This window comes from Trachemys scripta, chromosome 1 (genome assembly GCF_013100865.1).
Source record: "Trachemys scripta elegans isolate TJP31775 chromosome 1, CAS_Tse_1.0, whole genome shotgun sequence".
Classification (NCBI taxonomy): domain Eukaryota; kingdom Metazoa; phylum Chordata; order Testudines; family Emydidae; genus Trachemys; species Trachemys scripta.
In genome coordinates, this window is record NC_048298.1 from 53,024,781 (window position 1) to 53,040,500 (window position 15,720).

Here is a 15,720-nt window from a genome sequence, read left to right on the forward strand (position 1 = left end):
TGATAACTGTTAACTTGCTGAAACTATTCTAAGGGACACTCGCAAGCGAGAGATAGAAAGTTGTTCCAACGCCGCCACAGGTGGTAAGAAGGAACTGAAGGGGGGTCGGGTCGGCAGGGGTATTTATGCACCAGCATGAGGCGCCACTCTGGCGAGGCTCCCCTGCCAGCCCGACAGGAGCCGCTAAGGGAAAAAGTTTCCGATGTCCGTGCAACATGGTGCGCACACCTAATGTGTAATGGATGTGAACAATCACTCTAAGAAGAATCATAATGTATCTTATACACGATAAGTCACATGACGTATCATTGAAAAGGTTATGATTTACTGAATACGGTTATCCTATTTGTATGCATGTATCATTTTTGTATATGAAGTTAGGAATATTTATTCTATATCTGTATTACAAATGTGTTTACACCTGGGGAATGCCCACTAGGCAGATTGCGCTAGATGGCTGGCTGGGAAGGACCCATTCAGGTTAAAGGGCCATTAGGAGAAAAAAATATGCCTTTGAAGTTCATCTCCCACAGGGGGGAGGGGGGGAGATTGGGCTTCCTGAGGATTCTACAAACAGCCTCTGACTCATGGCTGCTATGACACTACAAGCACATGTGACCAGGTCACCTGATACTGGACTCCATCTTGAGATACCAGTGTTTTTCCACTGACTGGCATGGGAACCAAGCTTTGAAACAAAGGGTTCCCGCCATATGCAAAAGCTATTTAAGGCAAGACAGTGACATTATCCTGGTTCCTCACTGACTCCCCACCCAAAGAGACTCTTGGAAAACATCTAAGGAACAGAGAGAGACTGAACTGGGAAAAGTGCTGGATCCAGGGCTAAAAGGATTTTTAGCCTGTGAATGAAACACCTGGGGATTCCAAGCTGTAAGTTAGTGCAGCTTGCCCATTAAGAATCTGCTGCATGCTTGGATCATCTAGAGTGAGAATTTGCTATTTAAATCCAAGCTCTTTAGTATATTAAGCTTAGTTTGTGTGTTTTGTGTATTTGCTAGGTAGTCTGCTTTGATTTGTTTGCAATTCCTTATAGTCACTTAAAATCTATCTTTTGTAGTTAATAAACTTGTTTTTTGTTTGTCTAAAACCAGTGTGTGTGGAAATCATAACGCAGAAAGCTGGTGTGTGTGTGTGTGTATGTGTGTGTGAGAGATGATCTTAGCTGTACAGTTTTCTGTGCAATGCAAGACAGTATAACTGAGTTTACACTTCAGAGAAGGGTATGTGCCTTTGGAACTGGGAGGTGCCATAGCTTGTGCCTTCCTATGCAGGGGCTGGTTAAAGATCCTGTGTGCATGTAACTGCAGCTGGGTGTTTCCCTACCTGTATGTGCTGGTAGAAGTGCAGGCTGGACCCTGGGAGGGCTTGGCAGGCTGGTCACAGCAGTACAGTGTAAAGGGAGCCCAGGCTGGTGGGTCGGGGGGGCTCAGTGGTACCCCAGTTCCAGGTGGCACCCCAGGGGTAACCCATCACAACCCCCTCTTACTTATTTGATTTGAACTGCCCCAACAGGGGGAAAGCCTTGGACTAAACTGACTCAGGGGGAAGGGGGGAGACAAGAGGAAGTGGCCCAGGGAGGACAGCCTTAAGCAGCCTCAATTGCCAGACCCAAAGGGCCTTGGGTCGGAGCCCAGTGGAGCGGGAGAGCCCAGGCTCCCCTCCCCAGAATCCCACTGCTAGTCACGGATTGCAGCCTTGACCACTAGGCCATGCTTCCCAACCAAACCCCAAGTGAGGACCACTACAGCCCATGACATTTAGATGTGTAATATTATATTGCATATGGATAGCTATACTTCTGGGCCCTGAAGCCTCACAGTATCAGAATTCTCACTGATGATTCTGAAAAATTTGTTTTGGCCATTTACTTGGCTAATACCAGCAAAACAGAACTGGCCTCCTCAAACTCTGCTCCATCTTTTTCCATCTCAGGAGTCTTCCCTCCTCATTGCAATTAATGTTTCAACTGCTACATGTCCTTCCCTGCCCCCCCCCATATTGCATCTGGCAAACTCACAAATGCACTCTTCATTTAACAGAAGACATATCCTCACTCTCTTCCTTGCTGATTAAGCAGTTAGGTGTTTTAAAGGGAGATGTGACAATGGCCAACAGTGAATATGCAAACCAAATTTTAGACTGCAGTTTAAAAGGATATTTGAATGGTTGAAATCTAATAAAACAGATTAACTTTTTGGTAACTATTGAAGAAAAACATCAGAGTTCCAATTTGGGATTTGTCATGCACTTAGCTGTCCTTCATGGACAAGGATACAAAATTTCAATGCTCAAGAAATGTACACATAAATAAATCATCTGTATTAGGCATCTATATTAAGTTTGACTTGAGCATCTATGAGAGTTTTGCTTGAATAAGGACTTCAAGATTTGGCTTTCTATTCCTACTTAGTAAGGAGAATATTAAAATCAGAATATGCTTTCATTTGTAGCACTTGATACAGAGCTTTTAATCTGAAAGCTTCAGAGCACTTTATAAAGGTGGGTAAGAATTCTCTCTACATGTGATTATTGTCAGACAGAGTGGCTAGTTTAGGTACCGAAAGACTAAGCAACTTGCCCATGGTAACACTGCACTTTAATGGCAAAATTAAAAACTTCATCTCCAGCCCCAAGTTCTAGTCCATAGGCAACAAAATAACTAATATTAAAAAAATTGTACATCACCAGTATTTTTAACTCTTTGATAACTTAGGGCTAGCAGAATGGACTCCCCCTTGCCCCACCCTCCCCCTTAAAATAAAGTGAAACAAAATTCTGGGACAAAGAATGTCCACCAGGAATTAACAACTGGGCTGAAGCTATAATTTATTGTAAAAAATTGTTTTCAGGACAAGTGCCCTCTCTTCAATTGTAACTACATATGGCACCACTTCTGTAATACTGCTTTTCAAGCATATAATATTACTGATTTGGAAGTTTTCCTATGTATACTTTCAGCTATTGTATACTTTAATAAAAAAATCAATTTCTGTAGTGATACAACTGGTTACAATACAAAAGCAAAGTTGGAGAGAGAAATAAGTCATTTTAATGACTTAGATGTTGATGAAACAACTCAAATCACCATCACTTAATTTAACTGAATGATCTTTTGAAAGTAAAGATTAAAATTAAGAAATAATGTAGCATATGGCACTAAAGGAGTCACAATGTCCTAATAAGTAATCTAGTAGCACCACCTCCTGGTCATATTACCATGCACACATACTCAAAGGCTGAAAACATTCTACTTGCTGTTAATTTTACCATATACAACAAAAATTGCATAAATCATTTTCTCAAAGAGATAAGTATATTGAGAAATAAAGGTAAATTAAAATATCTGCTGACAAATATAACTTGCTGCAAAAGACTGGGAATTATTAACAAGCAAACATTTTGCCAGAATTCAGGAAACTGAGCAAACCAGTTTTTAGTAAAAGTCACAAATTCAGTTTTTTTAAAACATCCCTGCAACTAAATGTGAACTTGTGCGCTTCTTAAATAAAACATATTTTTATGCAATATTCTGATCCCAGAACAAGAGAAAAATGTACTGGAAAAGAGCATTATTTTTCAAAATTTATGTTCATTATTTTAAACTATTTTTCTTCACAATTTGAATGAAAAAAGGTGAATGCTGACAAATCAACCAAAGCAGCATACATACCTTGAAATACTTTCTTCTTATACGTGTCATATTCATTAGCATTACTCCAGAATTTATTCCAGTTATTCCATAATATGGGTGTCTAGCAAAGCGATTATACCATCCAATACGAGGTTCCTCGTGTTCTGGTGCCATTGCAGCAATGTGTGTGGAATTAAATTTTTTCAGAAAAGACCAAATATCATCAACAGGTCTCAAAAACAGGATGTCAGTATCAACATACAGTAACGAATCCACATCTTTGAGGATTAACTGTAAAGAAAAAGTTAAAATCAAACTGTAGGTGATCCATGATGTAACTGTTTTGCTTTTTTATAGCTTACTTTGACAAAAAAAGTTATTTGGAAACCATTCACTTCCATGCACCCCTTCCCCTCACAGAGTAGTTTAGTTTATATATTTTCATGAGCCAATGAATTCACTTCAAACAGATAGTTTACAAATGTACAAATTCTTTTATTACCCATAATAAGAACAGAAAGAAACTTAAACCTGATGTAGAACAGTTTAAGACATTGGTGTACCATGCAATTGAAAATGCAACCTTTTTTCCTTTAGTATATTGCTACTAAGGGGGGAAAAATGGGAGTAAGTGTTTTTGTAAAATGTGACAAAAATTATTTTTAGTGGAAACAGTTCCCTGCACAATTTCAGCCAAAAGTTAAATTCAAAAACAATTCTTGATGAATTCATAGAAAACCTGTAAACACTGTACTATTATGAAATAAGATAACTTACTGGCAAGAATAGCCTTTGTGAAGCACAGGGTTTAAACAGTTTCTTCCATTCTGCTGCACTCTCAGTTGGAAATGTTATTGGATATACGGTATAATTAAATTTTCCTTGATATGGCAAACCATTGAGCTAGGTAAAGAAAGGACACAAAACTTTTTAAGCTTAATTTTATCAGAGAATAATGTATCATAGGAAGAACTGATCAATTAGATTGATAATTTAATTGAAAACATGCAGAAGTATGTATTGATCTAATTGATTTTATTAATCTCCTCCTCCCTCCCCAAAAGTGGAAACATTTTTTTAACTACAAAAATCAGCTAGAATATTGTTCAAGTATGCTTAATGTCAAGCAAAAAGTGATTCAGCAAAGGTCTTTAAAATGAGAGCAAATCAAAGATGGGATACAAAAGTAAAGGAGACCGTAAACACGTTAAGCAAACTGCTGATTTTGTAGGGGGGGGGGTCATTAAAATTAAAAACAAAACTGGTATGTAAATAAAGTCACATAGGTCTCAAGTAACCTTGGTAATTTAAAGTATCCACTTTTTAATGCAAAAATAACCAAACCCACCATAACTGTGCATCAATGAACCCAATTCCTGCCTTAGATTATCAATCTGGTCATAATTTTCTATTTCAGCAGCTGGAATTTGCCAAGAAGAGACATAACCCAATTGATTATTTTCACCACTACTGTCATTCCAATCTGCAAAGACACTACCATGCAGACAGCTGGTGGGACTGCCTGGTCAGAAGGAACAGGTCCAGATTTTCTCCTGAAGACAAACTATTCCTTGGCTGTTTTGAAAGAAGCTCTCAGCTGGATGATGTTCTGAGCAGGAAGCTGGTTTGGATTTAAAATGAACTCACATTGGCAGAACTGGGTCATTACAGTTTATGCAGTGAAGAAGAGGTTACTCACTTTGTGCAGTAACTGCAGTTGAGATGTGTCCCCCTATGGGTGCTCCACTTCATGTGCACATGCAACTATGATTGAAGAGTTATGGGTAGCAATAACCATTCGGCCTGTGCATGTGCTCCAGACACTCTCATGCCCTTTACCGAGGACATAAAGGCTGCACAGATGAACCTCTCTCAGTTCCTTCTGTACCCAAAGACCCATGAGACGAAACTCAAAGGAGAATAGAAGGAATTTAGGGGTAGAGGAGCAACCATAGGGGGACACATCTTGAAGAACTCTGGTTACTGCACAAGGTGCATAACCTCTTTTTCTTCAAGTAGCATTGCTATGGGTGCTCCACTTCAGGTGACTTGCAAGCAGTATCCCCAGAGGGAAGAGGAAGCTTTAGAATCAGATCCAACATGGAAGACAGGACATCATTTTCAACTGCAACATCTGATCTGGAAGCGTGAACCAACACATAGTGTTTGGAGAAAATATGTATTGAAGTCCAGGGTTGCAGTTTTGCAAATTTCAACAACTGGAAACATTTTTCAATAATGCCATAGAAGTAGATTGGAACTTTGTAGAATGGAGTAGTACTCTAGGAGGAGTTTGAACGTTGGCAGCCTCATAACAAGAGATAGTTCACCCAGACATCCACTTTGAGAGTCTTTGAGTGAAGACTGTGTATCCTTTTGATATGCCTTCAAATAAAAAAGTCTGGGAGACTTTCTAAATGGTTTGGTTCTGTCCTGAGAGGATGACAACACCTTTCTGACATCTAAGGTATGTAGAGCAGCATCCTCCCTGTTCTGGTGTGGCTTTAGGGAGAAAAAAAACAAAACAGAAAATGAATAACCAGGTTAATATTGAATTCAAAAGATACTTTAGGTAGAAATTTAGGGTGTGGTCAAAATGAACTTTTCCCTAAAAAATATTTTAAAGGGAGGATCAGCCATTAAAGTCCCCATTTATCTGACACTTCAGGCAGAGATGGTGGCCACCAAGAAAGCCATCTTCACAGACAAGTGAAGTAGAGAACAAGTAGTCAATGGTTGAAAAGAAGGCTTCATAAGGTAATTAAAGATGAGATTTAAATCTAATAGAGGAGTGGGCTGTCGAATCTGTGGGAAAAGATTAATCAACCACTTGATGAATCTTGCTGTTGTGGAGTGGGTAAACATTCAGAATCCCTCTACCTGTGAATAAAAGGCTGTGATAGCTGCCAACCGAACCCTGATGGAACACATGGAAAGACCTGACTTTTTTTTTTAATTCCAACATATAAATTGAGATTAGCAGAGAGTGAGAGCGAAAAGGCAAAAACTGTTGCCAAACACACTGGTGGTGAAATCTCATCAATTTTTGAAGGTAAACGTTTTGCGTTCTGTTTAATACCACATGTACTTTTGCCAAACAGGAAGTTTCTATCTTTGAGAGCCATTGAGGAGCCAAACTCCTAATCAAAGAACCAGGCTAGAAGTCTTCACATAGGACAGGAAGCAAGGTGGATCAATTAAAGGTACTAGACTTGTCTCTGACAGTTCACTACAACTAAAATGACACTGGCTTTTTCTTATTTGCACTTGTTCAACGTGCTCAAGATCAATGATGTCAGAGGGTATGCACAGAGAAGGACCTTCATCTAAGGAGTGAGGAAGGCATGCCCTAGGGAACGAGGACCCAGTCTTCCTCTCAAACAGAATTTTATGCACTTCCTGTTGGCAATGGCAGCAGAGAGCACCACTTGTGGAAAGCTCCAGATTAGAAAAAATGTTCTGAGAATCCACAAGTCTAGCTCACATTCATCATCTTGGAAGAAGTGCCTGGTGACATCATCAGCCATGGTGCTTTGTATGCGTGGAAGGTAAGAGGCTGAGATGACTATGTGACTGGCTATGCACCAGTTTCATAGCTTCATTGCTTCAGCACAAAGAGAGGAAGATCTCACCCCACCCTGACAATTGATGTAGAGCATGCAGGCTATGTTGTCTATCATAACTTTGCTGGATTTTCCTGACTAATGGAAGGAAGCAGATGCAGGTGTTTCTGACTGCTTTCCATTCCAGAAGGTTGATGTGTAGACCATTTGCCCTTAATGGTGTGTCCCTCTTCCCACAAGAGATGAATTCAACATTATAGTGATGGTAGGAGTAGGTTGAGTGAAAGGGACTTCTGCATAGACTTTGAAGGGATCCGTCCACCAACTAAGCGAGTACAGAACTCAACAAGGGACAGACTAGACTGTGCTTGTTTGGATATAAACTGTTCTGAGCCACGCCTGGAGCATGACATGTTGTATTATGAAAATACAAGCTGTCATATGTCCTATGCCATAGGACATATGCCATACATCCTAGCAGTTGAAGACAACTTCTTGCTAACGTCTAGTTGCTTATTTGAACATTGGAAATTAAGTTTGCTAGGAGATGCAAATCTGTCCACAGGAAGATAAGCTCTGATTGTTACGGCATCCAGAGAACCCCCTATGAAGTCTACCAAAGTGCACTTTTCGATATTGAGTTGAAGTCCTAATCTGTGGAATGGGGACGCTGCTGCCAGTACTGCAGAGAGAACTTTGTCACATGACCAGGGGTTGAAGCAGGGGAAGATGATTATTCAAAGTCAACATAGATGAGAGGCTACCACTGCCATGATCTTTGAGAATACATTTGGGGCAGAGGAGAGGCTGAAGTGAAGCACTCTACTCTGGAAACGATCCTGGTCAACTGTAAAACACAGCAACTTCTTGTGAGGGGGATGGACTGCGATGTGAAAATATGTGCCCTGAAGGTTGAGGGCAGTGAACCAACCAATCCTTGGAACACAACGATGGAATTATAGCTGTAAGCGTCACTATCCTGAATTTCTGTGATTTCACAAAGGTGTTTAGGATCTGAGCTCTTATACTGGTTCCCATCTTCTGCTCTTTTGGGGACCAGAAAATACTTAGAATATAATCCCTTCCCCTCTGTGCTGGACTGGAACTGTTTCTATGGCCCTCATGGATAGAAGAGAGATGACTTCCTGTCTTAGTAAGCGTTCATGAGAGGGGTCCCTGTAAAGGTATGGGGAAGGAGGTTAAAGGGATGGAGGTAAAATGAATGGAACAACCAAATGTTATAGCCTACAAAACCCATTTGTCAGTTGTAATTTGTTCCCATGCAGGTCAAAAGTGGGAGAGATGGTCCCCAAAGGGAGGGAGGTGGGTGGTATGGTGCAGCTGAAGATTCCTGAGGTGGGGCTGCTCCAGACCCTCAACCAAACCATCAAAATTGATATTTGATATAGAGGTCAGCCGGATGGTGGTAGCAGTCATGGTAGGCAGTCTCTTCTTCTCATATCTCTGTCACTTTTTAGGTGGTTCAGAAAGCCTGTGGTAACTGGGGAACTGAACTGGGTGAGAGCTCTATGCTGTTTGCAACCTGCTAAATTTTCTTTTGTTTTCAGGCATATATATGCCAAGGGACCTGAGTTTGACCGTGGAATCTTTCAAACTACAAGAGAGATTCATCCATGAACATGATGAATAGCTTAAGTCCATCAAAAGGGAGGCCTTCAACAGTATTTTGGGTCTCCCTAGAAAAACCAGACAGCTGTAGCCATACTCTATGAATGACAACAGCAGTAGAGATGGAATGGGCCACAGTGTCGAATGCATCTAGGGAGGCTTGCAGCGAGGTTCTTGCTAAGAGCTGACCATCAGCTATGACAGCCTTGAATTGCTCATGATATTCCACAGGAAGGTGTTCAATAAAATTCTTGAATTTAATCATAGTTGGTGTAGTTGTACTTTGCCATTAGTGCGTGGTAATTTGCAATACAAAATTGCAGGATTGTGGAAGAGTAGCTTGGTCTTTAACATACGGTGTAGACTTCATATGATGTTGTCTTCCACACTCACCGATAGCCTCACAACTAAAGAATTTGGTGGAGGGTAGCAGAAATAAAAAACATTCAGAATTTTTAAACAGGATGTAGTACTTCTTATCAGCCAATTTGCAAGTAGGTGATGTGGTGGGAGAATCCAGTAAGACTTTATTCAGTGGTAGAGCCACTTAGAGGCTGTAGTATGTAGAATGTCCACAAGTTTATGTTGTGTCTTCTGGACCTCCTCTAACAGAGTGCATAATGAGTCAGCAATCCGTTTAATCAGTTCCAGAAACTGCTTGAAATCATCAGCAATAGAAGGTGGAGGAGACATTACAGCTTCATATGATGACAATGAAATATTAGTTTGTGGTGTCATGCCCTTATCCGCTGTAGCCTCTTCCGCCTCGACAGACTCCTCCTCAGTTTGGGGTTGTTGAAGAGGGAGTGATGGAACAGGAGACTGTCCCATCCATGATCTCCTTAGGAAGAGCTAGGAGGTCTTGAGAATTGCTGGAGACAGGCAGCCCACGAGACCCATTACAGAGACTGATGTGGGCTATAAGGCGGGCCAGGGGGCACATCCAGCATTGGTTATGCCAGTAAAAAGGAGCACAAAATTGTTTTTTCTTGGAATTTCTTGCTCAAGGAAGGTGGTTTGGGAAATATCCGGTTCATGGCAGACAGCATATCCCTGTACTGAGATGAGAAAACTGAGGAATTATCTTCAACCTAGTCCAGTGGCGAGGTGGACAGTGAAGGTGAAGACAGCTGTCTGTCCGGCCCGACTGGTTCCAGAAACTCAGGAAATATAAGGGGAAGATAAGACAAGACTTCGGTGACCCAATAGATTTTGGTGTTGATAGTCATTTGGTACCCATTAACAAAGGAGAGACTGCATTGTCTGAAATTTGAAAGTTTCTGGAGTAGCTAAATTCCTGTGGTATCAGGTGTACAGGAACTGAAGAAAGTCGAGGCTCTGCTGTGGTCAGCATCAGTAATGAGAGAGCGCTGACTGCTTCAGTGGTCCCATTTTAGAAGACCGTATCCCTGGTACCAACACAGACTGTTTCAGTGGTACACATCTCTTGGATGACACTGGTACTGAGGACATTGACTTTTGGGATACCGGTTTGGGTACCAACATTGTGGAATCAGTAGGTAGCACTGATCTTCCTGAAGCACAATCCTGCTTAGGCAGTACCTTGGTCGGTTTCAGTACCCAGCAGGGCTGGCCTTACCATGAGGTGAACTGAGGCGGCCGTCTCAAGTGCCAGACTGTGGGGGTGTGCCACTAGGACCCAGAATGTAGAAAATTGTGTCTGCTGCTAGTGCATAAATATTCTCTCTGCTCTAGATGCACAGATATGGTGGAGTGCTGTGCTGGAGGAAGGAGGGCACAAGAGACATAACAGACAGGCAGGAGAAAAGGTGAGAGGGAATAGCAAAAAGCACCAGGAGCTGCGGGGAGAGAGAGGAGGAGGAGCCTCTTATGTATCTTTCTAGGACCCTGGACTGATTAACACCAGCTTCTCAGGGAGCTTCCTGCTGCTTCCCTGAACCTACTTGAGGAGAACAGGCAGTCAACTGAAGTAGTAGGAGTCAGTTAGGCCCTTAAGTCGCAAATGTTCACAATGAGCCTTCCGGCCCCAGTGAGGATGAGAGTGGTGAGAAGATGCCTGATCTTCCAGTTAGACAGAGTGCAGGTGACCTGGCAGTTACTGCAGCATCCATATCTCCATTTCAAATGGATGTACTATGCACATTCCTGAAGAAAAGTGTAGATCAGAGAAGAGTGTGAGTTTAAACTGCTGCTGAGTTTAGTTCCTTATGTCTAGATGATCCAGGACCGTGGATCCACTTGAGCAGTAGCCTGAGGGACTTCCTTGTACAGCATGGGCCACAGCAAGTGAAAAACTTCACGTTCCCCAAAGACAATGACAATAGACGTTTCCATCCAATACATTACTGGTGTGAAATCCCTCAATGGTAACAAAGTGGAGAGGCCATGGCTTATGTATTCAAAAACCCAGAATGCTGCATACTGTTTTTGTTGCAATCTCTTCCAGTCTAATGTTCCAGCCATATTGGGTTCTACAGGAACAAAGGACTGGAAAAATCTGGCATGCCATGAGAAGGCAGCAAATCACCAGAGAGCATTCCATAGGTGGAAAGAGCTTGAAATGAGACTAAGGTAAAAGGCCAACACAGATGGTGGTGTCTCTTTACTGGCAAAATGTTCTGAAAAGGCTCACTGCCATTGTGAGAATGTTTGCTACCCAAAACCCAGAGGGGCACTGTGTGGTACTTCAGATCAGCTGTATGTGCCAAACATTGGAAACGTCCTTAAAACTGTGGAGCTGATGGCTGAGTTTGATGCTGTACTCCAGGAGCATCTAAGAAGAGTCATCACCCAAGAAATGTACACACACCACTACCTTGGAAAAACAATTCAAAATGAGATCATACAATTACTGGCAACAAAAGTCAAACAGAAGATTGTGGCAGATCTGAAGTCAGCAAGATATTGCTCTGTTATTCTGAACTGCACACCTGACATCAGCCATACGAAACAAATGACTTTAATGGTGCATTTTGTAACAACAACAGAACCTAGTGAAAGTGTCCCTGCAATGGTGACTGTCAGAGAGCATTTTCTAGAATTTATTGACATTGATGATACTACAGAAGCTGGTATGACAAATGTTCTTCTTAAAAGGCTGGAAGATACGGGAATTGCGATAGCTGACATGAGAGATCAGGGCTACGATAATGGTGCGAACATGAGAGGAAAGAACAGAGGAGTGCAGACACAGATCCGAGAGTTAAACCCTTGAGCTTTTTTTGTCCCATGCAGTTCTCATTCATTGAACTTGGTGGTCAGTGATGCGGCATCAGCTTACAGTGAGGCTGCTGAATTTTAATGTAATTCAAAGCATCTATGTATTTTTCTCTGCATCAACTCATCGATGGCAAATTTTGAAGCAACATCTGGGAACATCCTCTCTGACACAAACCACTGAGGGTGCCACACGATGGGAAAGTCGAGTGGAGGCGATAAATCCTATCAAACACCAACTTGGGAAGACAGATGATACCATACTTGCCATTATGGAGAATAATGCTAGGACAGGAACTGTTCGTGGGAGAACAGTGGCAGAGGGAAATGGAATCACAGATACATACATAACTTCAAATTTCTGTGTGGCTTAGTGTTGTAGCATGATATACAATAAATGTTGTAAGCAAGAGACTCCAAGGTTTTGACCTTGATATATCTGGAGCAATGAAACAACTGGACAAAGCAAAGTCATTCCTACAGTCTTACCGATCAGATGAGGGATTTCAAAACGTTCTGAAGAATGCACAGAAGTTGGCAGAGGAACTTCACTCTGAAGCTATTTTCCCACCCATTCAAGAATACAAAAGAGTCACCGAAGACGACGACATTTTGATTACGAAGCACGGGATAATCCCATAAGAGACCCCAAACAACAATTCAAGGTTGAATTCTTTAACCAGCTGCTAGATTGTGCAATACAGTCAGTTGGAGAACGTTTCATGCAGCTCAAGGAACACAGCAGTATAGTTGGGATGTTGTATGATATTCCAAAACTCCTCACTATACCTGAAGAAGACCTACACCAGCAATTCAGGGCACTAGAGACAGTGTTGTCACAAGATGACATGCGCTATATTGATGCGAGCGATTTAGGTGATGAACTGAAAGCCCTTTCAAGATACATTTCAGCAGGATCAATTCCACAGGCTGTTCTGAATATATGTGCACAAATAAGATGACCACCCTCTTTTCAAATGCTTTTGTTGCTCTGCACATACTTCTAACTTCCTGTAACAGTTGCCAGTAGAGAACGCAGCTTCTCCAAGCTGAAGTTAATAAAAAAAACACATCTACGCTCCACAATGACACAGGAGAGGCTGGTCGGCCTTGCAACCATCTCAATAGAGCATGAGCTGGCCCAGATTGTGGACCTTCAGGAAACAGTTCAAATCTTTGCAACCAAGAAGGCACAGAAAGCACCACTTTGATTATTCAAACAGATAAAAATGCCAGTGTTTGCTATGCAGACAAGAAAAGTTACATTTGCTGTTCGGGCGTTTGAAAGTTAAGTGCTACTTAAAATTTTTGAACAAGGCATTTTAAGTTGTTAGTTCTCCTTTATTGGGGTAGGTAGCAGAACAGTACCATGAGAGGAGTAGAACAGGAAGAAGGCAGAATTGAGAACTTTCAAAGTTTTGATCCAAGCGAGGGGGCATTGGGGTGTCATTTGAGCTCCCCGCCTCAGGTACCAAAATGTTGTGGGTTGGGCCCTGGTACCAAGGTATGTCTGGCACTATTTTTTTTGAAGAATTAAAGTCTTGAAGAACTCTTGGTACTAAAGAAGCTTGGAGCCTCAAAAGGTACTCCCCCAGGGAACTGAGCTCTCCAGAACAGTCTGTCTCTGAAGTGACCAATTTCTCTTTGAAGGAGGCTCTGTTATGAGATCTAAACCACCTCCTCTTTGGAGCCTTCCACACTCTTCTCCCATGATGTTCTGTGACCAGGATTCAGAGGTTGACAGGGCACTAAGGAGATGCCTACACTGCCAAAAAAAAGACCTGGCAGATGAAGATGCGGAGGGGTTAAGGGAAATAAACTTGGAAGAAATTGGGGAATAGGGAAAAGTGTCTTAGAAAGACCAGTAATTATGTACCACAGACATCTTAAATGGGGTTGTGTGTCACTATGAAAACAGAATAAGTTTAGAAGAACAAACGCCTGGCAGAAGGAAAAGTGTGGGTCCCAGAGGGGAACTGGACTTCAAGTCCAAGACAGTTGAAAATGTATCACTGAAGGAGGGAACCAGAGATTGAATCAGAGACTAATAGGTCAGATGAATGAAACTTGAGCTTGGAGCCACAATGATGATTAGTCTTAGAGAGGAGCCATAGGCAACGCCAGTGAAACAGAGGGTAACCCTTGGCCTGAGGTTGAGGAGACAGCACTGTTGCAAAGAAATAATCTGCCACAGTACCTGTTGTGGATCCCCTCCCACTCTGAGGGCACTTTTTACTCATTCTACTAACTTTTACATAAGCTCTGATAGCCATCCTTCAGTAGCCCTACAATGGAAACAGGGAACAGAACCAGTAATAACCTCTGGGGTGAAGTGGGCAGGAGAGACACACTGCAGCTGGAAGAAAAAAAAAAAAAAAAAAAAAAAAGAAAAAGTGACCAAGTGTGCTCACTGATGGAGACAGTGAAGTGGGCCTGAAGTATCGTGCAATGGTCTGACCAACAGAGAATATAAGGACTTCCTAATGTTACACACACACACAAACCTGAATCATTGCAACTACATCTAACAGAACAATACCCAGCAGTAGATGTCTAAGAGAAAGCCACACATACCTCCACTAAGCTACAAACTGGTTCAGTGTGTGACTTAGATACTTACTATGCCTTTGAAGCTGTTGTGCAGTTGGCCCTCTGCAAAAATATGAAACTGTAGAGGTTGGATGCTGAAAATAATGGCTGATTTCAACATAGTAACAGTCTCCTCCAGCCTTTCACCACAGGCAACCACTGCTAGATGCATCTTCTCAGCAGGCTGCGTTTTCATAAAATCATATCTAATGAAAAACAGTAAAAATTAAACTGGCATTTTCCAAGAACAGATATAAAAAGTTATGTCTTCTTAAATGCATAATCTGATTAACAAAATATTCTTGCTCTAAATTGAAGTTAGGAAGTAAAAATGGTATTTCTTTAACAAAAGATAACTTGGAACAGGACAGAAAAGATAGTATTGAGTTACATTTGTCTAGATTAAAGTTTAGTCTGACGTAGCCTCATATCCACAAAATTATACAGCAATACAGATACAAAATGTTAGCAACACTCACAAAAGGAAATAACCACGTTATTAGAAACTTTACATTACTATCCTTCATTTAAATTCACCTACTGAGTAATTCCATCAAAATAATTACATTAACAGAATAGGATTACAGAGTTACAAGTGTCACGAAGTCAAAAATGCCACGATTAAGGTTGAGAGCGCAACCTTATATCTTATGTATATATTTTACAACAAAGTTCTTAGTCATATGCTCATTATATTCCTTTCTCATGGGATCCTACCTAATTTAATGCAGAGGCTGGATAATCTGCAGTAAATGAGACAGGACTCCAAAGACTGAACGAGGGTAAATATTTATAAGTCATTTAAAAACATTAATTTTCCACAGAGGAAAATTGCTGGATGACTTAAGCAGTTATACAGGGTACAGCTTTTTTCTGTTCTAAGAAGTTACTTTGAAATAAATGCTTCACACCTGCCTCATTCACCATGCGCTGGATTAAACAAGAGTCTAGCAGAAAAGCAAGCATATAATAAACCATAACATAATGCATATATACAAGCAGATAGAATTAACATTGGCATTTCCTAACCTGGTAACCTTAATTTAGGAAGTGCCTAAAAATAGTATTTTTATAAAAGAAATGACATCT

The 15,720-nt window shown here is 41.3% G+C and overlaps 1 protein-coding gene across 1 annotated transcript in view; it reads right to left on the reverse strand.

Annotated features, from left to right (window-relative positions):
• Positions 1-15,720, reverse strand: part of GXYLT1 (glucoside xylosyltransferase 1) — a 79,052-nt gene that overhangs the window by 25,569 nt on the left and 37,763 nt on the right. The window contains exons 3-5 of the mRNA XM_034769529.1: positions 14,663-14,837; positions 4,430-4,555; positions 3,692-3,943 (exon numbers count right to left, since the gene is read on the reverse strand). Coding sequence (XP_034625420.1) covers positions 3,692-3,943; positions 4,430-4,555; positions 14,663-14,837 — 553 coding nt within the window. The remainder of the gene's footprint in view (positions 1-3,691; positions 3,944-4,429; positions 4,556-14,662; positions 14,838-15,720) is intronic.